General features: G+C 35.7%; 3 protein-coding genes across 7 annotated transcripts; 2 read left to right on the top strand and 1 right to left on the bottom strand.

Annotated features, from left to right (window-relative positions):
• LOC109716534 (serine/threonine protein phosphatase 2A 55 kDa regulatory subunit B beta isoform-like) lies at positions 507-8,232 on the bottom strand. Of its 2 annotated transcripts, none has more exons than XM_020242042.1 (14): positions 7,862-8,232; positions 6,852-6,955; positions 6,667-6,762; positions 6,469-6,588; positions 5,925-6,131; positions 5,202-5,293; positions 4,860-4,978; positions 4,049-4,172; positions 3,297-3,420; positions 2,910-2,978; positions 2,709-2,800; positions 2,537-2,614; positions 1,316-1,383; positions 507-1,180 (listed from the first exon to the last, which is right to left on the bottom strand). In XM_020242042.1, exons 1-14 carry the CDS (start codon positions 7,965-7,967, stop codon positions 1,044-1,046), a joined length of 1,536 nt encoding a protein of 511 aa, XP_020097631.1. In that variant the 5' UTR covers positions 7,968-8,232; the 3' UTR covers positions 507-1,043. The 2 variants fall into 2 exon arrangements, with proteins under 2 accessions (XP_020097631.1, XP_020097632.1); XM_020242043.1 differs by having other exon boundaries at positions 5,928-6,131.
• LOC109716484 (far upstream element-binding protein 2) lies at positions 9,159-16,029 on the top strand. The gene is made up of 7 exons (XM_020241960.1): positions 9,159-9,565; positions 10,125-10,228; positions 10,352-10,537; positions 10,638-10,733; positions 10,812-10,883; positions 11,590-11,709; positions 14,718-16,029. The coding sequence occupies exons 1-7, from the start codon at positions 9,250-9,252 to the stop codon at positions 15,792-15,794; spliced, it is 1,971 nt and encodes a 656-aa protein (XP_020097549.1). The 5' UTR covers positions 9,159-9,249; the 3' UTR covers positions 15,795-16,029.
• On the top strand, positions 16,571-20,196 carry LOC109716485. Of its 4 annotated transcripts, none has more exons than XM_020241961.1 (4): positions 16,571-16,878; positions 17,090-17,118; positions 17,849-17,992; positions 19,790-20,196. In XM_020241961.1, exons 1-4 carry the CDS (start codon positions 16,755-16,757, stop codon positions 19,862-19,864), a joined length of 372 nt encoding a protein of 123 aa, XP_020097550.1. In that variant the 5' UTR covers positions 16,571-16,754; the 3' UTR covers positions 19,865-20,196. The 4 variants fall into 4 exon arrangements, 2 of the variants coding, with proteins under 2 accessions (XP_020097550.1, XP_020097552.1); XM_020241963.1 differs by having other exon boundaries at positions 16,657-16,878; positions 17,849-17,914; XR_002217935.1 differs by having other exon boundaries at positions 16,589-16,878; positions 17,008-17,914.

Below are 22,970 nucleotides of genomic sequence, written 5' to 3'. Positions count from 1 at the left end.
ACAATCACAGAACGCAAAGCACAAAAAAGTTTTTTTTTTCTTTTATATTTAGCCCATCAAAAATTAGTTTATAAATAATCCTAGTAAATTTATATTTACATATAAAACCCTCTACTTGCCACGTGAATGTTACATTGATAATTTTAAATTAAGCACCGTGATTAAATTATCATGTTAATCTACTATCTTTTTAAAAAAATTTAGGGGCAAGGAAAAAAAGGTAATTCAATCACTACGTTCAATTTAAAAACACCATTTAAATGCTTGCGTGGCAAGAAAAGACTATTTATGCAAATATAAAGTTGATAAGACTATTTGTAATAAAATAAAATAAAATAAAATTGAGGAGACTTAATACAAAAAAAATTGCAAAAAAAATGTTGCAGGTTCCACCACTCAGACAGGAGAATTCACATGTTGCACACTACTAACTTTCTTTTCAACATAGGTAACAAACTAAGAATAGGATTAGATAGAAGAAAAAATAAACTAAAAAGAAGCAAAGAGAGATAACAAGCAATCGATAGTGACACAAGCATTCGACATAACAGAACAACATTTGATGACAATCCACTTGGTAAAAATACAGCCAGCATTACATACAATACAATGAGCACATAAAGCAGCTCAGAATCTCTGCCCACTTATTTCAACAAATAAATAAATTGAATAGCCACGAAGATCGAATAAGTACTGTAACAGCGACCACATAAGTACGAACCCAAATCTAGCTAAGAGATATAGTTAGCACAGTATAGCAGAAGAAGCTTTTTCGCCGAAGTAATAGCAGAAAATCTAAATGAATAGAGATGACTTAGCACTTCTAAAAGAATTGGACAAAAGCTGCTAAAAAACACGAGACAATTACTTCGTTAGCAAGTCCAGTAAAATCTTCTGACCCCGAAAGGGTTTCCGTGTGAAGCTCAATGATATAGCAACTTGTGTGGTCTTGCTGGTTGCACGTGAAAAGACGAGCTTCGAGAAGAAGCAATTTAATTAAGGAAAAAGGCCAAATACGAGAGCCTTTTCCGCCAGGGGTGTATCTACGCACGGTACATGTACAAGCTGTTTGCAGCAGCACAAGCTATTGAATTTTCAGTTGGATGCCAAGCTAAATGGAGCAATTTGGTCGTGAAATCGTGTGAGTTTCCATTAGTATCAACTCCTGGACTTTCAGTCCCTGCAGCAGTAGATTAGTGTGCGTACATAATTAGACATGAAGGAAGAAACAGAGAATTAATTTACAAGACGTGAGCTCAATCAAAATGGTAAATGAAAATACATTGTGTCAGTAAATTTTCTCTCAAATAGTTACCTCGTCGGGCCACACGAGTCAAACTGCCAAGAGATCTTGCCGGCCTGGAAGGATTTGGAGGCTGACGCCTGTGTGGTTTCAGTAAAAATTAGCCAAAACAAGATCAGGAAAATAGCACTAACAGCTTTTACATTGATATCCCCTGCAACAGCTTGTGGCTCTCCACCAGAAGCATAAGCTTTATGTCAGATCTTCTGCTTCTGGGGTTCAAGGCTCATTTTGGCTCCCAACGGCAGCAAAAGCTCTACATGTTCTATTTGCCAAATGTCTAGTTGCCACATTTGAAAATAGAGAAGCTGCCGTAGGAATTAGGTTGAAAAAGGCACGAAGTGTGACATCCCAAATAAATTTTTAGTTTAACACCAAGTGCTAATAGTTATTATTGTTAACCAAATATGAACTCTTAATGCTTGCAGTAACTTGCATTTAATTACAATAATAGCAATATTGTAATACATAATAAACTAATCAAGCACTGATCAACAAATCATAAATAGATAGGTTAACAGTCATAACCATGCACGTTCCAAGGTGTTCATCAAGACCCAAAAAAGGTCATTTATTTAGGCCTTGTTTGAATGCATAAACATCTTATTTTGTATATCTGTTCGGTTTACTCAAGAAGGATGTAGTACTAGGTAGATGAGGAATGTGATGAAATGTCTACAATTGAATAGTATAATTTGCCTTCAAGTCATTTTTTTGGAAATAAAACAAATTACCTCATAGGTGAAATATGCTATCCTACAAAATCATGCATACTAAGAGCTTTCAAGGGAACAAAAATTAAACTCGGAACATCCGATCACACAAGATCTTCATATCGAATAAGTTATTATTGGATATCTTATTTCAACATCCAAATAGGGCCTTAGGCTCATTTGGATATCGGAATAAGTTATCTAATGATAACTGGAAGGTAAAAGTTTGATTTTTGCTCATTGAATAATCTTGGCATCCATGATTTGGTAGGATAGTATATTTTACCTGCAAGACAATTTATCTTCTTCTGAAATAATAACTTGAAATCCAAATATGCAATCTATTATAGACATTTGACTACATTCCTAGCTTCCTTCCATAATAGAAATCTTTGTACTGAATAGGATATTATTGAATAACTTATTTCGACATCCAAACAGGGCCTTGGAATTTGTGATCTTTTCAACTCTCGGGTAACTAATATGAATAAAAATTATTCAGCATCAAGTTCAACAATACCTTGTTGGATTTTTACTGGCTTCTAAAGTTGTTGCCTCATTGCTTCCAGGAGTACAGCCAAATACACGAAACAGATTACTGGAGTTTGCGGAGACATTAACAGCATCATCAGCATTGAGTTAAACTGTAAAAATAAAGCATTATAGTCAAATACTGAGATGAAAGAATATACCTATAAGAACCTGTCGCTACCCGAAGTCCATCTCCACTCAAGCCACACTCAAATTTGTCAAAGATTGAATCGTTTTCATATAAATCACATAGCTGCAACAAACAAAATGATAACAAAACTAATCAGAACACATACATGTAATGTTTTGATGAGCAAAGTTATTAACTCGATAAATTTTGGAGAAGCAAGACAAAAAATAACCTTTGGCCTTAGATGCTCATGGACCTGGAAAGTTGCAACGGGACCTGAATCCATGTTAATGTCCCATAACTGATTTAAAAAAAAAAACAACGAAAATAAAAATTAGAAACAGTAATAACATATAAAAAGCCGGAAGCAAGCAATTTCCCAAAATAGAATGAGGTGAAAGACTGCCTGAGCATTTAAAAGGCCCTAATTATAAAAATCATTTAGCCCGAGCAACATACCTTGACAACAAAATATACATTAAACAATCATAACTATAAATGCTTGACAAAGTTTGAACACATTACATAAAATGTATACATCTTTCATAAGGGATCAGATGGCAATGTTATCTGCAATGCTACAAACAATAATAATTTGTATAAGGGTTAAATGGCGAACCTTAACGGTCATATAATCACGGCTAAGTATGTGTCTTCCATCCTTTGAAAATTTAATATCAGAAATTGAGGCAAGGATATCCGTGAAAAAGGATCTAGACACAGGTGCATCATGCTCCTCAAACCTGCTTAAAAAGAACAAGTAACTGAGCTGCTGCAACGTAAGAGCTTGAGAATTAAGAAGTCAACCAATAAAAGATAAGAGGTAATGTACTGGATAAGAAGTCAATCAATAAAAGATAGAGGTAATGTACTGGATAAGAAGTCAATCAATAAAAGATAGAGGTAATGTACTGGAGAACCCTTAAATGACCTTTTTTTTGTGAGATTGACATCTCCTTATAACTTGCTCATTTTAATTCTAGTTAGTTCCATCAATTGAATTGAAGATTCCATGAAAGTTAATGGTTCCATCACTAACTGTTTACTATTAACAGAATTCATAGTCCTGTTAGTTGAAAAGTGGGAATAGTCGTTAACATTAATGTAATCGCCATTGAGTTCAACAAAATTCCAATTTCAACCGACAAAACTAACTTAACTCAAAACAAACAGAGATTTAGCAGGTGCCATTAGTCAAAGATAAAGTTGAGGGGCCTATTTCAAGATAGCCTATAGTTGAGGGGTTCTCCTGACATCTTTGACAAAGTTAATACAGTCACATGTTATCAATCATCTTGCTAACACGATACATGAAAGTCTGAAAGATGCTCTAATAACTGCAATGCCAAAAGAATGAGTGAAACTACTAACAGCTTGGAATGGTTGTCGCATAATGCTGACTGACGCAGATCAATAAGCCGAATTGAGCCCTTCGAGCTGCTATAAGCTAGCAGGTTACAGTGGGTTGGATGGAATTCAGCAGACGTTATCACCTCTGATAATATGTCAAAGTACGTAAATAATATGTCACCACTTAAAACCAAGGGAATACTGATAATAAACTTGAAGTGTTAATGATCTAACAAAAAATGAAAAAAAAAAAAAGAACACTTTCTTACACAACAAAAAAGAAAGAGAAGAATCGGTTGCAAAAGAAAAAGCTGTCAAACAGAAATGCAGATAGAAAGCGGTAAAAGAGAAGAGAGGGAATCTTGCACAAAATAATAAGAGCGCAGAATATATAATACATTTAAACAACTTGAAGGAAAGTGTTGAGATCAAGAAGGCTAAGTCATTAAAACAACCCAAAAAGAAAGGGTTGATCAAGAAGGCCTAATTGGAAGTTGGCAAACAAATCTGCTGTTGCACTAATTTTCAAGAAGTCTGGCACAATATTTCCAACAAAAAACAAAAGAAAAAAAAAGAGTACTTCGGAGAATTACAGAAAACAGAAGTACTAATTAATCACTAGTTTTATGCATAAGCATTTGCTAATTCGCTCATTAGACACGGGAGGCAAACTTCAGGTTTCAAGCTGGGAAATTAAAATTTGGATATTATGCCAATTTCAGTTTTTAAGAGGCAATTTCAGTTTTTAAGAGTAACTAACAATTGTAGCATTGAACACTTACAGCGATATAAGGGTGAACATTTATAGCGATATAAGGGTGAGAATAGTTACCAGCTAGGTCCTCCATATTTGCAGGCTTCACATCAACAATGTTGAAGCTCTGACTGCTGATTTCCAAATTCCACAGATTTATTCGCAAATCATCTGCCGATATAAATGTCTCACCATCGCTGCAAAAGGAGGACAAAAATAAAGAAAGGAAGAAAAAAAAAAAGAAAACATGAGTGACAAATGTGCATGCGGTTAGCTTGTGCAACGGAAATCTTATATACCTAAACTAAGCAAAGCTAACTCATAAACCAATGCAACAGTTTAAGTGGCAAGAATCTATACCGCAACTAAGAAAAGCACAATAAATACAGTTAAGAATAACTAGAAAAGATAGAAAGAAACCTGTTATTTGAAATTGAATTAATGTGATAATCATGAGCATGGGCGTATATCCTTCTACATCTAGCAACAAGGTTTGTCTCCTGGCTTGATACCTACATGTCCAATACAGCAAATATTAGTAACTTCACAAGACAACTGAGACTGAACAGAGGGGAATCTAATCTAAAAGATTATCAGGGCATCAGCAATTGTGTTCCTGGAAATTTTGATACATGCGAAAATATTTCTGCAAATTTAAGTTTATCATACATATCCCCCTAGATTTTGAAAATTGGCAAACATATCCCCCCCATGTCAGTTGATTGTTGAAACAAATTTTTATCTTAACGATCATTATGCTCTTACAAACACAGTTAATACTAAATCGTAAAGCTTTTAACCAAGATCCTAAAACCTAAAGCATAAAATCTGAACAATCATCCTCAAATATTTCTAGGAGGATATCTTTCAAGGTATAATTGTCTTTAAAAAGATAACGACCAATATTTAGCAGTCAACTCATAAGGAGCGATCCATTTGCAGTCAACTCACAAGGAGGGAACCATTTGCAATATTTTAGGAATTGGGAGGGACATATGCAGTAAACGTGTTTTCGCGACACATGCACGTACAAACTATTTTGCGAGGACATGAAAGCAATTATTCCCAAACTCAATAACCTCGTTGAGGTTTAAGCTTTCCCACATCACTTAAGTATACTCAATACATGGAGCTTAGTACAACTACCACGGGCAGACGCAAAGATGGAAACCCTCCAGAAGGAAACGAGAAGTCATTATTCAGATAATTATAGGGCCTTTCAGAGCATCCGCCATTCAGAAGATTTGTTGTAGGACCATTTGTGCTTGAGCGAGCAATTCTGCCATTCCCTACAGCTTGGGAAGCATCTATATTCACTTCGGTTATTAGTTTCACTTTTTTCTCTTGCACCTGTATGTATACAAAAAAGTAAAGGGACGATAAAATATACTGAGCTTCAAGAGAAGTTTAAATGCCACAGCAATACTGAAAAGAAAAAAAATGGAATGCACAATGATAAAATTAGAAAAGGTTGTAGGGGAAACAGGATGAAATCTCCATTGACAATTTTCAAGATGAAAAGGATTCAAACAGTAACACAATGAAAGTGTAAAAATTGTAGGGGCAACAATGTGAACAAGGTGAAATCTCCATCAACAGTTTTCAAGATGAAAAGGATTGAAACAGTAACACCATTAAAACCAAAAAAAAAAAAAAGGACTCAAGAAAAATTAGGACTTATGTTTACCTTCCAATATTTGATGGTTTTGTCGTTTGTGGAAAGAAGAAAAAGTGCACCATTAGCTGTTTGACACCATCTGATCTTGTTGATTTTCTCCTCTATTTCAAAGCTTTTTAGATAGTCAAACTGAAAATACCATCAGCAAAATCAGTAAAATGATCAACATAGACAGCATCCTCCATTTACTCAACCAAAATGTAATACCTCAGGTTCATGACTTTGAAACTCAGTTTTGTAGCGGAACTCAGGATGCTTGTTTTTAGGATAATCTTGTCTCTCCAATTCCCTTCTATCACCATGCTACAATGAATAGCCATAAATCTAAATTTTCTTCTGAAAAGGAAATAAAAGGCTAAAAAAGTGCCAATGTACGAAATCTTTTAACTTACATCCTTGAGGTCTGTTCTTTCAAATAATACCACACGTCCTCCTCGATCTCCAGTGGCAAGGTAATCTCCAGATTTATCAAATACAATTGCTGATATAATATCAACTGCACACATCATTTGCTTGGATTAAGAACTTTATCACTTGAATAGTACATAAAAAATCATCAAAATGGACAGTACTGGTAAACAAAAGAACACGACAAGCTAAAGAACCAAAAGAGTAAGGCCAGCTGCAATAACATTCATCAATTTCATCCATCATGCTGAAGAATTAAAAGCTAGACAAATCAACAGGGATTGATCTTAAAAAGTACATCATCGATCAATTCATTACCAATCGAGAAAGCTCTAGGACACCTATAATAATTAAATAAAACATATAATTGGAAGATATGTTTCTCCCTCTTATAAATTCTTTCTTTGGCCTACTGAAATTTTTGCAGGGTTGTTCGCAAGTTGCATGAATTATGCATCAATTTATACTAAAATTGATTTTAGATTAAAAAAAGATAATAAAATCCTTTATTCCTACTGAAAACTTCATTCGAGTAGAGGAGGAAAGTGAAGAGATGAAACCTGAGCTAAAATTGATGGTTGACAAATTGAAGTTGGTTAAACAAATGCCAACGAACATAAACGATATTTATCTATAGGGTCTTCCAATTCCACAAAATAAAATAAAATAAAAATAAAATAAAATGCAGAGATATTCAGCAGAAAAATCACACAAAAAGTGAGAGAACACACAAATATGCAAGTAACATAACAATCGATAATTCTGTTTGCAGAATAAACCTATCATTATCACCAGAGAGAACACATCAAAACGATCCTACTAGTTTCCAATTTCTACAAGTGCAGTAACATATTGACATCCAGAAAACGTGCTATCTATTTTCCTCACTGAACCATTCCAAATTCCAAGCAAAACCCTAAGAACCATTTCAGAAACTCGATCGAAAATTCCCCCCCTAAACAAAAGGGATCATGATCGCGGTTCCGATCGTTACCTTCCTGCACCTCCTCTCCCGCCGCCCTCTCCCCAAAGACCTGCGAGAACTTCCACTCCAGCGGCGGCGGCGCCCGCTCGGCGTCCTTGGCGCTGCTCCCGTTCATCTCGCGACTAGGGTTCCGGCGAGATCCCGCCGGGGTTCCGCCCGCATCAACGATCCAACGGAGCTCGAGCGCGACCCCCGGAGTGGGGAGGAGGAGATCGCTGGCTCCCGTTCCGCGGCGTGGGTTCTCCGGCGACCGGATACGATGAGGGTTCCGGCGAGCAGAGGGGGAAAGAGAGAGAGTGGGGTGTTGCGACGTTCTATATTTTCCCCTCTTTCGTGTTGTCTATCGAAGCCTTTCTCCTCTCCCTGTCTCCCTCTCTCCCTCTCTCCGTTAAGAACGCAATGTGGACTTTGCTATGACGAAACTGCCCTCACTATATTTTATTTTTCCCTCAATTGTAAAAAAAAAAAAAAAAATCTTCTGTAGTATCGTCTTGTCTTAATTATTTATTTGTAGAAAATGATAGTGAAATAAGAGGCTGTGATGAAATTTTTACAATCTAATTCGATTTTTGTAATTATTCTAGGAGCGTCTCTAAAAACAATCGAAGAAAAGACTCAATTGTAAAAAAATTATTTTTTATAATACATTACCAACTTGTAAAGATTTATTTATTTATTTTTCTGCTGCTTTTTAATTAATAGAAAAGTTGATAACTTTGAAATTATAGTTATTTCATTTTTTATTTATTTTATAATTAAAGTTTATATAAATAAATAAAAGAATAAAAAAAATTACAACAGTTATTTTTTTATTATTGATTTTAGCATCACTCATAATAAATTAGAATTAGTTTGATATTAAAATCTATTTAATACTATTAGATAAAATAAAGTTAAATAAAAAGCATTTAGACAGCAGAAAATATATCATAATCCATATAATCGACATATCGTGATATACGGAGCGCAATATTATATACATAAATAAATAAGGTATTTTTTTTATCGTATATTTTTATCGCACATAACACAATCTCTCTACTATTTCAAACGAAATCTTAATTTTTAAAAATAAAATTATAAATAATAAAAATATATATATTTACGGTTTAAAAACACTTTTTACCCTCTCCACTCTGCGAAATATACTGCCTTAAGTTTCACAAACCCATGTTAATAAAAGAGCACAGGCAAGCATATTCTGAGGACAGAATTGTAAAAGTAAAAAGATGGAGGATCACCCTGAAAACTAAATAAAACGTCGGGGACCCTCGTGCAATTTACCCCTATAAATATCACCCACCGTTCCACCCCCGCTAGGGTTTCCGATTCGATTTCGCCTCGTTTCCTCTCTCTTCGTCTTATCAGGAGCTCCGACACCTCGACGACGACCTCTAATGGCGGAAGAGCTCTCTTATTCTTCTTCTCGACCGGATAACAAGCGAAAGTTCGACGACCCGTCCGCCGCGGCCGCGCCACCAACGCGCCGCCCAACGGGCTTCTCTGCGCCGATCTCGTCGCCGCCGCCGCCGCCGCCGCCGGAGAGCGGATCCGGCGCGGCGGCGACGCCGTCCTACAACAGCGTCCCACCGCCACCAGATGGGATCCAGCTCGCGAAGCAGCGGGCGCAGGAGATCGCGGCGCGGCTCTTCAGCGACGCCGAGGCGAAGCGCCCCAAACTGGAGAACGGTGGCGGCGCCACTGAGGGGAGTGGTATGCTACTTTCTAACTATTTTGCGGTTTAATTTTTGGTATATATATCAGTTGTTTGTTCTGAATGCCAGGTTTAACCATCTTACGATCTGGTTAATCTGGTGCTAGTTAATTTTTGTGGTTTATTATTGCCTCGTCGCGTTATCTAGGGTTTTTCTCTCAGATTTGCTATGCTAGGGTTTCATTTATCGTTTTTATCTGATCTGTACTGCTTAAACCTGTTTTGTGAACGTTGATGGTGTAAAATTTCTATAAATACTTGATTACGTTATATTTTTGATTCACTTCTTGATGAATAAATTATGCTCGAGAACTGTTTTTATCCACATATTGACATTGATGAGTTTCATGCTTGGCATCAGATCCTGTGAAAAAACAGTAGTAGATTGGCATAAAAAGATATTCACTAAGAAAGTTAGAATGAATTACTAGGATTGTAATTCATTCGAGAAGCTTAAAGTTCATCTATCTATCTCTGTTATGAAATGTGTAAAATTTCCTCATAGTGACGCTTTACTGTTCGATTGTTTAAACAAAATTTGGTTTCTATTTGCTTCAGACCATTTGCAGAAGCCCACACTACCTTCTCAGCTCGCTAGCCCAGCATATCCGACATATGGCTATCAGGGTTCAAGTAAAAAGATAGATATACCGAATGGAAAGGTAATGTTCACTTTTCTGTCCTTTAGTCTGTCCAAATTGCACATCAAATGCTTTTTTCTGTTTAGTTTGTGAGAATCATCGGAATAGATGTTCTTGAGCTATCCAATTTTTGTTACATCTCAGGTTGGTGTTATCATTGGAAAAGGTGGAGAGACTATTAGATATCTTCAACTGCAGTCTGGAGCCAAGATTCAAGTAACTAGAGATATGGATGCTGATCCGAATGCTCAGACAAGAGCTGTAGAAATTTCTGGCACTTCCGAACAAATTAGCAAGGCTGAGCAGTTAATTAATGATGTGCTTGCTGAGGTAACATTTTCACAATTTGTTAGGTATTATTTATATAAATAGTCTATTAGGTTTAATTTCTTGAAGTTTATATCACATTTTTTTCTTATCACTGTTGTAGGCTGATTCTGGAGGCTCTGGCATTATTTCTGCTCGTCTATTTGGTGGTCCCCAAACTGGTGCAGAACAATTTCAAATGAAAATTCCTAATAGCAAGGTATGCGTAAATCTGTCTATTGACTTATTTTTTCTTATTTTCCTTGGTCATTTGGTTTTGATTAATTCATAATTACAGGTTGGTTTGATTATTGGGAAAGGTGGAGAAAGTATTAAGAGCATGCAGGCAAAATCTGGCGCCCGTATTCAGGTGAGAACCCTCTTTCAATTTTAACCTATTTAATAAATGCTCGTTGTGTTGATTAGTTCTTCACTTTTTATCAAGCACCATTAGTTTGACAGTTTGACTATGTGAGGTTGTTATTGTTATTGTATAAGGTAAGTTTGAGTTTTGGTGATGTAGTTGAAGGTTGTTAATTTCCATGTTAATTGATTTGTATAAACTAGATGACTAGATGGTAAAAATTAAAATGGTGTGTTTATGATGTTCCACTGTTGGGCTTTTGTTAAGCACATAGATTAATTGATCCTCATTGTTGGTTGACATTATTTTTCTGGGATCAGAAAACTTGGCAATCTATTTTGACATGTTTTGATGCCTTTGTTCTTGTGCTTCATCTGTTGATGGTAAATAATTTGTATTCAATTTATCTGCTTTGAAGCCTAATAAAATTTGTTGCGAAAGTTCTTCCGTACACAGTTTGAAAAAACATTGCTTTTTATATTTTAGCAGCTTTTTTTTTGTTTGTAAAGATCAAAATTGCTTGTAGCATTGGCTTGAAGGTCACTTGAATGTTTTTGAGTTGTTGATGCTGGACTGAGATCTAACAGTAGTATTGTTGTTCCTATTGTTTTTTATAGTTGCTGTTTTTTCTGCTCATTATAACGGCTTTTCAATTCTATGCTCATGTCAACATTGCATGTCAGTTGCCTAAATATGCTTCCTTTGGTTCTAGGTGATACCTTTACATCTGCCTCCTGGTGATACATCGACTGAAAGAACAGTTTATATAGATGGTACAAAGGAGCAAATTGAAGCAGGAAAGCAGTTAGTGAATGAAATCGTTAACAGTGAGGTATGCAAATTTGGACAACTGTTGTGTTCAGTGATGATAGTCACAATTTCAAATTGTTTCCTGTTAGTATAGCTAATTAATTGTTTATGCACATATGGATATCGACATTAAGATTATAACTGCAAATATTAAAGTAAGCATTAGGGGGTGAAATTTGCAGTAGGGGAAATTCATTTTGCATTTTAGATTTGGTTGTGTTAATTTTGATAGACATGATAGTAAATGGGAAAAATAAATCAAAATTTTAGTTTTACCATAATTTGTAGATTGCACGTGGTAGTGGCTTTGGATGACATTATGTTAGAATACCTTATTCTTTTGTTAATGATTCTTATTTTACCAATAATTAATTCCTAACATAGTGTGCATTCATTGAGGTAATGTAAAGGGAGTCATGTTATTGCACTTTGCTGTATTTGTTTTGTTTGCCTTTTTTCTGCAAATTTCTAGCTAGTTTTTTCATCTGTAATGTTTCTTTTTCTTTCCTATATGTAACTTCAAAAAATTGAGGAAACAACTTAATTTCTTACGGTGCATAATCATCAAATATCAGTATTTTTATTTATGATTGTTCTTATGGCATTTTATTTGCACTATTATATGATTTTCTAGGATATAATGTCAGAGTTCCTTACGAATGCCAGCTTGGTTAATTGTGAGCCTTTTAGGATATGTTGGCTTGAAGTACTGAATAGTAATTTTTGCCAGATGAATAGTCACTGACATAATTTTGAGCTTCGTGTTTTAAGAATTATTGTAGGATTAGCAACATGTTGGTGACTGCCAACAGTTTGCAAGGGTATAGGCAACCTATTGTTGGTTTTCCTTGGCTTGGCTCTGGTATGGTATTATACCTGGACTTCTGATAATTGCTTATTGATATTTTAAGGGAGAAATTTGCAGCTTAAACTTCTCTATTGGAATCCTTATCGGTATAAGTTGTTTTTAATCATCATTAATGAATTGAGGTTTATCAATTAGTTGAATAGTTATTTGTAGTGATAAGTAATAATTTGTAGTGTCATTACTGTGTTGGCTAGTATAATTTATAATCAGTAAGACGGCATTGCTGTAAATTGTGAACATCACAGTATGCTTCATAAATTTGCAGCCTTCTTCACTTCAATAAAATTTGGTAAGTTTCGGGCATAATCATATTTCTTTTGTTCTGGATATCAATTACAAATTGAGCATTGTGGTTGGCATTCTTTTGATCCCGACTATCCTTGGTATTTGAATGGTTTTTTAACCACATTCTTTTGATCCCGACTATCCTCGGTATTTGAATGGTTCATAGCTGATTTGGATGTTATCAATCTATGAAAAAATGATCCCTTCAATTTATATTATATTTTTTCACAGTTTGGGTAATAAAGTGATGGAAATTATTGATTATGAGACCGGTTTTTCTGATTTTCCATTGTAAGCTTTTTCTAAATTCGGAATCTGAAGCAAGTATATACTTGTTAGTAGTCAACTCTCCAGCGGCCAGTTAGAATTATTATCGAAGTATCAAATGTCATGCCTAATTCTTGCCTGTGTGAATTTTGATGCTAGATATAGACATTTAAGCTGGAAATATAATAATGTAGAATAGACTGGATATATGCTCAAAATTAATTGGAAAATTACCTATTCATTAGTCGGTGTTGGCTTCTGGAAGATTTCCCTTTTTTAATCCTTCGAATGTTGGCAATTCTCTGTTGAGACATCCTTTAACCTTATATTTTCCGTTTACTATGCTGTTTATTGTTGCACTACCTTCTTTAGTTTCTAATATGCAACCTATTCTGCTGATAATGGATTAACATTAATGGCTGAATAGTTGCTCCTGAGTTCAATTACTGAATTCCTATATCTTGAAGGACTGTTTTGCTGCATCTCTTTGTAGTGCTGTTTATCTAATTGGACTTGCTGCAATGATCCACTTCACTGCATTGGCAGGCATCATATGTCTTGTTTGTTCCCTCGATCTTGTAATATTCAGCCACCTGAAAATTGCTATCCTGAAGGCTTGTTTAAGTATTTATAGGTTGCGCTAGAGTAGAACTAAATAACTACTATCAGAATGTCTTTTACTTGATATGCATGCATATTGTATATATATGTTTTGAAGCGTTGCTCCAGATTTCAGATTGATACTACTGCAACAAGGTCTGTGTCTTCTCCAGCTCTATATGATGCAGGGTACAAATAGTGTCCAAACCAGAGTCAACATCTCACTTGGAGTGCACCTTTTGGATTTTTAATCTACTTTTTCCCCCCCTCTATATTTATTGTTATCTGTATAACTACAGATTCTAATATCTTATTTACATATTAAGCCGTAGTTTATTTTAAATGTTACCAGTTTCAATTTGCTGCTCCTTGTTGATGGTAGTAGTATTTTCTCGTGCATACTTTATTATTATGGAATCTGTGATCATCTAAATAATATAAAGTTCTACACTTTGAAATTATTGAGACATCTCTTTTGCTGTTGGTCCTTTCCGGTTGTTGAGCTGACAGAGTTAATTGTGTATCTGATAAATAATTATCTGATAAATAATTATCTGTTATTTATCTTACATTGTTTTTGCCAATATTTAGCCTCTCCTTTTGATAATGTACACTCTTAATAAGATGATCTGGTTATATATTTCTCCTGGTTTGTTCTCTTGAACATAAGAACTTTGTTCCCTCTTGCATTGTATATTGCATTTGTGCAAAGTGTATTTTGTCTAGCTTTTGCATATTTTTTGTCAGTCCAATTAGTTTTGGACTGGGGAGAGGATAGATGGGCACCCACCTATGCTGCTTGAAAAATGTTTCCTTCTGAGTTGGTAAGTTGTTCTTTCCATTCCCAATAGATGCTGTCAACTTACTATCCTGGTTTTGTGATTTGCCTGTGTTTATATTTGTTTCTCTGAGTATATTTCTTTGCACATCATGAGATACTCTATGCTCCTTTTCATCTTCAGTTTTCATACTAAAATTGCATATGCTTATCTGTTCCAATTTCTGTACAGAATCGTGTCAGGAACCCAACCATGACTGGAGGCTACTCTTCACAAGGGTACCGCCCTCCCCGCCCCCCGACAACATGGGGCCCACCAGGGGCGCCCCCCATGCAGCAACCTGGCTACGGGTACATGCAACCTGGAGCTTATCCTGGTCCACCCCCTCAGTATAACATGCCTCAACAACAGTACCAAAGCTATCCCTCACCAGCATCCGGTGGTTTCCAGTCCAGTTGGGACCAATCCAATCCCTCTAATCCACCAGCTCAGCAATCTGCTCCAGGGACCGGATATGATTACTATAACCAGCAGCAAACACAGCAACCTAGTGGTGGGCCTTCTGCACCTGCTGACAATACTGGTTACAATTACGGTCAGCCCTACAATTCTCAGTATTCCTATGGCGACTCCACTTATTCACAGTCGACAGTTGGTCAACAAGGCTATGGGCAGGATAGCTATTCTCAGCAAGGTTATCCTCCAGCGCCACAGCAAGGTTATTCTCAGCCAGTATCAGCACCTCAAACCGGCTATGATCATCAGCAAGGTTATGGCACGACACCTGGTTATGGAGCAGCTGCTAACCCTAATCAGGAAGGTTCCTCAGCTCAACAAGCTCCCCTTTCAACTACTGTGAGCTATCCTACTCAAGGCACTCCTTCAGGATATGGTCTGCCTCAAACTTCTCAGCCAGGTTACGGAGGCCAACCTCCAGCTCAGGCCGGATATCCTAATTACGGGCAGCCCCCACCACAAGGCCAAAAGCCACCTCCACCTACTTCAGCTTATGGGCAGGGCCCGCCACCAGTGCCTACTCAATCCAGCTATGGTACTTATCCGCCTTCTGGGTACGGGCAACAGCAAGCGTATGGTGGTGCAGGTACTACCAGCCAGCCGGCATATGGGCAGCAACCGCAGGCTTATACCGATCCTCATGGTAGCGGTGGGTATTCTTCACAGCCGCCGCCTGCGTATTCTAGTGACAGTACAGGACAAGGGGCGGTTTATGATCAATCTACTGCTGCCACTGCTGCTGCTCCGCCATCCGCTGCTTCTACTGGAGCGACCAAAGCTTCTCCGAGTTGATATGTTTTGGTAAGTTTTCTCTGCAGGTTTCTACTCCGGCATTCTAATATTTGGATAGTTAGAAAGACAATTTTACTGTTTAACTTTGTCCTTCATTAAGGTGCTTTTGGTAACTGTAGTTGTCTTTTGTTGAATAACTGTTGTTGACCTATCACTTTTCTTGTATCCTTTATACTTTCGCTGTGTGTTATTAACTCAGGTAATGCATCAGTGATTTGGGATTTTTTTTTTTTTTTTTTTTCGTTCTCTCGGTGTCAAGCGATTACATGTGTATATTTTTAACCAAATATCCTGGGATGCATACTGGATCTTTGGTTTATGTTCTCTGGAATTGCGGACTAGTGTTGTAATGAGTTGAATCCAGGTGCAGAGCCTATTCACTATTTCAGTGTATTCCAACCTCGTGCACTACGAGTGCATGAAAATAAAAATTCAGCGGTGATGTTTTCGACACGAATGAGTACAGTGAAGAAAGCTCTTATTTTGGAATATAAAAGCTATCGTTATTTGAGCTCGATTATTTCTCCTTCGATGCTGCTGCTCTTGTAATATAACGGCTCTATTAACTAGGGTTTCTATGGGATGCTCCTTTTGTTTTGTTTTTGTAAGTGATGATGTGTGTATCATACAGGAGTTTGATTCTCGTATGATTTTTATGGGACAAAGCATTGATGCATATCTTTATGTACTTTTATTTGGATTTCTTTTGGTCTAATAACATTAAATGCTTCGTAATATCAAACGGCCTTTAGGGAAATGTCATGGAAAAAGCATCAAGCATTGCTTGGATGCTTCGCTAAAGCCCTGAAATCTGTTGCTTTTGAACAACATCGGAACCAAAGCATTAAAGCGGGTGCTTTTCCTCAATGCGCTTGCAACTAAAAATTTAGAAACTAATACATCCAGGTCGTGGGTGACGTGATCTTGTGCGGCCCAATCCGGTCCAGGCTTTGCACGGAAATGGGCCGAATAGGTTCTCCCCGTAGCACCTCGCGGTCGGCGTGTAAGCGTGTCCCTAGCAACGTCGCTCCCAAACCATTCCAATCACTGCGACACGCTACAGTTCATAGAATCATCGGAAAAGGTTCAACCAAATTCACCCAGCTTTTCTCTTCTCCGTTCCTCGTTTAATTATTTGTTTATTGCTGTTCCAATCAATTCGCTTTGAGCCCTTAACCAAGGGTTTCATACCACTTTCCATTCACTACATTAGGGTTTTGGATCTCGAAGATGATTTTTTTTTTTTTTTTCCTTCAATTTGGTGTTTAAATGCGGTCGATGCTGCTGTGCTCAAGCTTCGCAACTTAGGGCCGGAAATGCCGTGGTGAGAAAAATTATATGCTGCTTTGAACGTGAGATGAGATCTTACATGCGTAATCGCGGATTTAAAATGTTTCCGAATGGTTCATTGGATATGTGATGATGTGCTTTGATATCTCTCTTGCTTTACATGTTATGATCCTGTGAACATAATGGCTATGTTAATTTGGAAGTGTTTCCTAACATTTTCAATTTCTCATTAATAAATGTTTTTATAACTTATAATGTTGCATTAAATTGAGATGGGAAGTGAGGAAGTAATGGTAACTATTCTTGATTCTGACCATTGCATCTGAGATAAGTTTCAGTAACTCAATATGATATTAACTTGAAAATGGTGTCAAGCCAAACAATTAAGGAAATTCTGAAAGATATATATAAATCGCCTTGAGATAGCAATCACATGTGGTATTTTGGTATAATATTCGGCTTTGTTCGGCAAAATATTTGGCCTTAGAAACTTACATGTAGCTGATGCAAACAAATGGGCCATAAGCTCTGGTATTGTGGTCCTTCTGTAGACATATTTTTCTGATTGAATTATCTTGTCAGAGAGTTTTATATTGTCAGAAATAGTAAATGGAGTTTTCCTCTCATTTCATTTCCTTCACTGAAATACAAATCAACGCTCGACGCCTTCTAGGGTCTGTCTCTAGTTTTAGATTGTTTTTTTGTTATGGACCACTCTACTCTATTGATAGTTATACTTGGCTTTGAGTGCTTTACATTTGCAGTATTCCCGGCCACTACTAGACACTCTGCAAAGAGCTCGATGGTGTGAAGCATGTCCGGAAAAACAGGTGGGATCTGGCAGTCGATATATGCTAATCTTCAGCATGATGAGCATTGTTCCTGAAATAATTTACTGTTTTCGGAAGGTTTAATTCACTTTGAGTTCTCCAGTTGATTTCACATTAATTCATTATCTCCTTGCTTCATATGATGGTATTGTAAAAAATTTGCGCTCGATTTATATGATTGTAACTTATGCTGGTCACATATGTACGTGTAGTTCCGTATGCGAGAGGAATCTTTGGATTTCAATTCACCTTTCCATCAATAGGATGAATAGTTGGTGAAATAGAAGTGATGTATATTAGTTGACGAGGTCGTCCAGGACGATTAATAGTACAAGGGAGTGATTAGCATGTTGATTAATAGCTGTGCTAAGACCTGGTCATCTGAGATGTCATGGTAATTTTTAACACTATCTTGAAACTTTTCCGCACCAGTTGTGCATCAAGAAACACCCCAGTGGATTATTAGGAGACAGCACAGCGGGTTATTTTAAGTCCTGGATTTTGATTTAGTTTCTCACATACAGCATCATAGGTCCCACTATTAGTTCTTCTTAATCCTAATTTGTATATATTATTGGTCACCCTAGCTGTTTAATTGGGAGAACACTTCAAACTTTCCCACCTGTCCTATCAATCTCACACTGGGAGAGCTTTTCAAACTTTGTTTAAGGCTGACATTTCGGGATACTATCGGTGATAAAATAGAAGTTGAATTTTAAACTTTGACTTTGCTTTGGATGAGGTACGCTTACCTCGTTGACTTTCTTTTCTTGGTTTTTGTGTTAACATCAATGGTGTTATCTTTTGTTAAACGAGAGTTCCATATTTCTGTCCTTACTTCCAGATGCATTGCATATTGTGACAACATGATAATGACGCATGACATTGATTAGATATTGAAAGTATTACTCATTGCGTATTATATTACTTGTTTTAGAAGTTTCGAGCTCATTCTGTACATAACAAGAGAATATGTAGAACTAGTTGAAAATTGGGCTCTATTAACAAGAATAACATTCCGATCATCCTGGATTTGCTAGATCGATCTGTCTCTTTTCAATTGGCTCCTGTGGAAAAAAAAAACTCAATAGAAATTGATGCTCTGAACCTGGATTAACATCTGAATGCATGTATTCTTGCGAACAATTAATTGCTTTATTTGGCGAAGTCATAATATGTTGGTGCAATGCATCATTCTCATTGGTCGGTTTCTACATATTATTATTATTTTTTTACAGTCAGCGTATTGTATGCTCATATGGTTAAGAAATGATTTAAGACCGGATGCTACTTCATCAGCATAAAATGGCCAGATGATGCTTTTGTTCTTTGTCGCCAGCTACTATAACTGCTAAAATGGTGTAGGACTTTGCAAGAACCTTTTTTTGCCTCCCTCTGTACTGTTTAGAAATGCTGGAATACTCTTCTCTTGCAAAATGAAACTGCTTGTTCCTTGAAGTATCTAAATTTTGTATCTTCTTTTATCAGGATGTATACTCTTTTTACCTTTTTAGCTTCTTTGTGAAAAAAAAAAATTTTGGACTAAATTTTTGAGTGGAAAGAATACGCTGACGGTTCTTTTTGCACAGAAAAGTTATTAAAGAAAAATTTCCTCATGTTATGTGTAGTAAGAAGTGAGCGTACAACTCGGTTTAAACCAAATTTTACTAAATTGAGCCAAGTCATTTTAGTTGATTAAGTTTGGTTTCAATTTTACTTTCTCAGAATTGAATAAACAGCATTAATCGAGTTTATGATAATTTAATTTTTGTATTAGTTTGATGATATCGAATAATTGCATCTTGTGACCGCCACATTCATCAGATCAGTTGATATCCTGTTTTGTCTTACAATCTCTGTTGGTTTGGTTTTCAGGACAACTGCAAAAAAACTGAACTGGAACAACTAAGGTGCAGCTCTAACTATATTTGTTTCTACATTATTGATTAGTGTAGTTATTTGAGGGCTTTGATTTAAATCACAGTAACTGAATTTTCTTGCACATGAAGTTCAAGCTTCAATTTTCTTTTCTTTTTCATGATGAAATACGAAATGAATATAGCTTTGGATACTCCTCTTGTTTTTGTGATACCAAGAGGCCGTTTGGTTAGATGTAATTATAAATACAGTATAGTTGAAGATATATGTAGTTGAAAATGCACAACTACATGTATCATGTTTAGTTGGATGCAGTAGAAAGCGTTGTAACTATAAATAATTTGTTTGGTTGTATACAGTTGAGAAATGATATTTAAAATTTTATTATTTAATGTTGAGATTAACTCCAATGTAAAAAGAAAAATATTTTTTTGTTTAAAAAATAATTAAAGAGCTAAATTTACCTTCTGCTTAAAGTAGTTCCAACTTCCATTGTTGGATCTTCTTCTGCAGTTCCTACTGCAGCAGTTGGAGTTAAATATATCAAACTAAATACCGAATTTGTATTTGTATGCAATTACAACTGCAGTGCACTTATAATTACATGCAACTAAACGGCCCTAAATGTTGTACTGATGCAGCGATTTGTGGTGCGCATGTAAACCAATTAGGCGGCTTTTTGCAGAAAATTTTGATCGTAGTAGTTGCAGTGTTTAGGGCACCGAAAAAGTCATGTTGATTTGAAGCACCAGCGCACAAGCGCTTTTCTGGTCCCCGGCGACTGCATTTAAACTTCCATCTGTTAAGCATAATTGTGAATTATGACTTACTCGAAAAGCACTTTTCCGTGCCCATACTTTTGACTATGCCAAAATGGCTGACGAGCCAGAAACCAGCTATAGGCCATAAGGTCAGAGGAGCCCAGATTACTGCGGGCGGAGTCGTATATGTTTCGCGTAAATTGCCCGAAACTTTTGCTCTGTTTACATTGCGTCCTCGTACCACAGTTAGTTAATTCGGATTCGACAAAAGTTCAGTACGGATATAATACGTATAAAATTTATTTTTTTATTTTTTAATTTATTAAAAAATTCAGCTTAAAAAATAGATTCAGTTTAAAATATAAAATATAAGGTAATTTATATTTAAATATAAAAATTATAAGTTTTTTATTTAGATTTTTAATAATTCGGGAATAATTTGTGAATAATTCGCAGATTATTTGGCCGGTCTAAAAATTCGCGAATAGTTTTTTTTTTTAGAAAAAAAAATTTATAAACGGACCATTTAATAATGATTTTTAATAATTCGCGAATTAACTAACAAAATTCCAAACTTGTAAAATGGTTTTATTTCAGTGTTTATCGTTAGTTACTATCACAAAAAAAGAGGAAAATAAATTTATTAGTCTGCATCCGATGTACCTCTTTGACATGCTTCATGTATCTCTTAGCACTTATCCTTTTTCTTATTTTAAAATTCGACAAAAGCATTAGATAAATAAAAAGTGGATAAATTCATGATACGCAGATGTACAGGCAAATCTTCCTCTAAGATAAGGATTAATAGTAAATAAATGTCTTCAAAATTCAGAATCGTGTTAATTAAATTTGAGAGTATGAGAAATATTTTAACGAAAGGTAATTAGTAAGTTTAGTGGCTATCAGCGCAATGTAAAGTTAGGGAGATAGTGTACTATATCATACTTATAGCATATCATTAAAAATAAATTAATTTTATAATTACGTTGAGATGGATAAATTTTAAAAAATTATTTAATTGATTAAAGAACGCCGCATTATTAATATAATATAATTGATGCATTCTAAATTTTTTTTAAAATCAAGCTACTAATAAAGGTAGAGCACCTCTCTCTCTCTCTCTCTCTCTCTCTCTCTCTCTCTCTCTTTTCTTTTTTTTTTTTATTTTTGACCTTTCAAGTAGTAAATTAAAAAGCAACTTCGGCGTCGTGGAGAGTTATAAGCCGTAAATTAATTAGCATCTCTCTCTCTGTCTCTCTCAATGCGGAGGCCTTAGACCGTTGACCACGACATAGAGAGAACACACAATACCTTTTTGTTTTTAATGGAACGATAGTGATAATAACAATAATAATGGGTGGGGAATTGCACACACTCTCCACTCATCTTGGTTTGCAGAAATATTCTCCTACTCTATTATTACTATTACTATATGTGTTAAATTTTAGCCTTTTTGCACCACATTTCCTATTGGGAGCATAGTTTAGTGGTTTTAGTTTCGATTTATATGTTGCAAGTATTTTGATGAATATAAAGATAAGAGAGTATAAATTTTATGTGATTGCACCATAACTTTTTTCCATAGCTTTGGTTGGCAACGAGCACTGTTGTGAAAAGAAACTTAAAGTATTTTTGGTTATATTGTGTTTAGTGTCTTTTTGTGATAAGTTTGAGGGAAAGGAAAGTAGAAAATTCCTCTGAAATAGAAAAATTATGTACCTAAGTTTTTGCACAATACCCAAGAACGTTGAGATTCCTTGTAGGAAGCTTGCTTGTAGTTTCATTAAATTTCATGCAATGTTAGCTGTTTCCCACCCTGTTGTAGATAATTCCTCATGTAGAGTCTAGGGTTTAAGGATTTGGGCTTAACTAGAGAACATACTCTTTTGTTTTTGGTTCCTTTTTATTTAAAGATGCTGGTAGATCATAACACATATTGTTCGCTTAAATCGAGAAGCAGATCCAAATTTCGCAGACCATACCATGAGATATATCAACCAACTTCTTTAAAGAGCGACAGAATACGAGAGTCTTCCGAGTGTAGATATTTATTTCCTTTTATTAGGAATGATCGCCTATCCATAATTGTAATGAGAAAACCAAGGTACTATTTTGTTGCTAAATATATTACTTTTAATGGACGTAGTTACATCTTATCGTAATGAAATAAGATGTGTTAATAACAATTAGATCCTTCTTGAGAAATTTGTTTATTTTATGGGGTGTCCTTAAACTACAAGCAAGAAGGCTTTATTTAAAAAAATCTATAGTGTGATTGGCAAGTCTCTTACGTATCTCATATACAATACTTCGCTGAAAACTATATGATAGGGTCACGCACAACCAATATATATTAAATGATTAGCTAATTATATAAATAGTTTACTTTCCTAATACAAGCTTTTTTTTAATTCAAG

This window comes from Ananas comosus, linkage group 10 (assembly GCF_001540865.1).
Source record: "Ananas comosus cultivar F153 linkage group 10, ASM154086v1, whole genome shotgun sequence".
Lineage (NCBI taxonomy): Eukaryota > Viridiplantae > Streptophyta > Magnoliopsida > Poales > Bromeliaceae > Ananas > Ananas comosus.
The sequence above is the reverse complement of the archived record's forward strand: the minus strand, read 5'-3'. Positions and strand labels throughout refer to the sequence as shown.

What these genes read in the sequence shown, in the direction of transcription:
- LOC109716534 (XM_020242042.1), bottom strand. Translation starts at nt 7,967, where the DNA reads ATGAACGGGAGCAGCGCCAAGGACGCCGAGCGGGCGCCGCCGCCGCTG. An exon ending in AATTCAATTTCAAATAACAG is followed by an intron (nt 4,979 to 5,201) that starts GTTTCTTTCTAT and finishes CTCCTTTTGCAG; the next exon opens with CGATGGTGAGACATTTATAT. An exon ending in AAATATGGAGGACCTAGCTG is followed by an intron (nt 4,173 to 4,859) that starts GTAACTATTCTC and finishes ACATATTATCAG; the next exon opens with AGGTGATAACGTCTGCTGAA.
- LOC109716484 (XM_020241960.1), top strand. Translation starts at nt 9,250, where the DNA reads ATGGCGGAAGAGCTCTCTTATTCTTCTTCTCGACCGGATAACAAGCGA. An exon ending in AATCTGGCGCCCGTATTCAG is followed by an intron (nt 10,884 to 11,589) that starts GTGAGAACCCTC and finishes CTTTGGTTCTAG; the next exon opens with GTGATACCTTTACATCTGCC. An exon ending in ATGAAATCGTTAACAGTGAG is followed by an intron (nt 11,710 to 14,717) that starts GTATGCAAATTT and finishes ATTTCTGTACAG; the next exon opens with AATCGTGTCAGGAACCCAAC.
- LOC109716485 (XM_020241961.1), top strand. Translation starts at nt 16,755, where the DNA reads ATGGGCCGAATAGGTTCTCCCCGTAGCACCTCGCGGTCGGCGTGTAAG. An exon ending in TCATAGAATCATCGGAAAAG is followed by an intron (nt 16,879 to 17,089) that starts GTTCAACCAAAT and finishes GCTGTGCTCAAG; the next exon opens with CTTCGCAACTTAGGGCCGGA. An exon ending in TTAGGGCCGGAAATGCCGTG is followed by an intron (nt 17,119 to 17,848) that starts GTGAGAAAAATT and finishes TTACATTTGCAG; the next exon opens with TATTCCCGGCCACTACTAGA.